Source organism: Aphanomyces invadans (assembly GCF_000520115.1).
Source record: "Aphanomyces invadans strain NJM9701 unplaced genomic scaffold supercont1.10, whole genome shotgun sequence".
NCBI classification, from domain to species: Eukaryota; Oomycota; class Saprolegniomycetes; order Saprolegniales; family Verrucalvaceae; genus Aphanomyces; species Aphanomyces invadans.
In genome coordinates this window covers 127,231-128,123 of record NW_008580155.1, presented here as the reverse complement: position 1 = coordinate 128,123, position 893 = coordinate 127,231, and the positions used below count along the sequence as shown (strand labels likewise).

Sequence of the window (893 nt, the reverse complement as noted above, 5' to 3'; positions counted from 1 at the left end):
ATGCCATCAGCCTCCACCACACCAGTCGCCTCAAGCTGACCACAGAAGCGAGTCGTGACGTTGCCGAGGATCTCCTCAAGCAGGTTGTCCATGGAGACAGCTGGTTCCATGTTGAAGCTCTCAAGGAGATCCGAGACTACGCCGGCCGCTTCGAAGTCCGTGTGCAGTGGCAGGGTCTGGATGAGACCGAGGCATCCTGGGAGCCTGCAACAACCTTGTACGGAGACGTTCCCGTGCTTATTCGACGGTGGGCGTAAGCTAACGCGAAGATGACACTGATGTCATTGCTGGTCGCCGACATGGAACAAGCGGAGGGGCATCCTCTCTAGGAGGGCTGTGTTCCCACGGAATTGTGATCCACGTGTATTACGGTGTCCTCGCAATGTTTGAACGTCCGTGTCAGTGTGTAGTACCGTAGGCGTACAGTGCTGGTACGGCGTAGGCGATGAAGTATGCAGTCAGTACCCTAATGCCCTAATTCACGTTTGCTTTTCCCTTGAAAGACAGTGAGAGTCGCCAGCGATTCACTTGCCGAGTTGGGGACTCGGAAGTGAGAACAGGACATGAAAAATCTCGTGTCAGTGTATGCTGTCGCGTGATTGCGTTGTGATTTTTGTTGTCTTCGTCCACCATTGACGTCCTGAATGTGACACGACGTCCTCCACGATGTTGCCTCTTCGTGTGTTGCTAGTAAATATTATCACTTTACGAAAACCGCGGAAATTTTGAATGGAATTCACATTGTTTTGCATATTTGGACGCACGCAATAAATTAGCTTGGTTTTCTAACCTCCTTTAGCTGCATAAATTCGCTTTGAAGACATTTTGATTGCGTGTGGCAAGCCTAAAACGTCGTCAAATCTCGCGATTGGTGAGGACACTGCAACTTCCAA

At 50.5% G+C, this 893-nt stretch overlaps 1 protein-coding gene across 1 annotated transcript; it reads left to right on the top strand.

Moving 5' to 3' along the window:
• Window positions 1-11: 11 nt before the first annotated feature.
• Window positions 12-257, top strand: H310_05685 (hypothetical protein; the record flags this gene model as incomplete). The annotated part of the gene is made up of 1 exon (XM_008870460.1): window positions 12-257. A coding segment is annotated over one exon (246 nt), but the record flags the coding sequence as incomplete, so codon positions are not given.
• Between the last annotated feature and the right edge of the window lie 636 nt (window positions 258-893).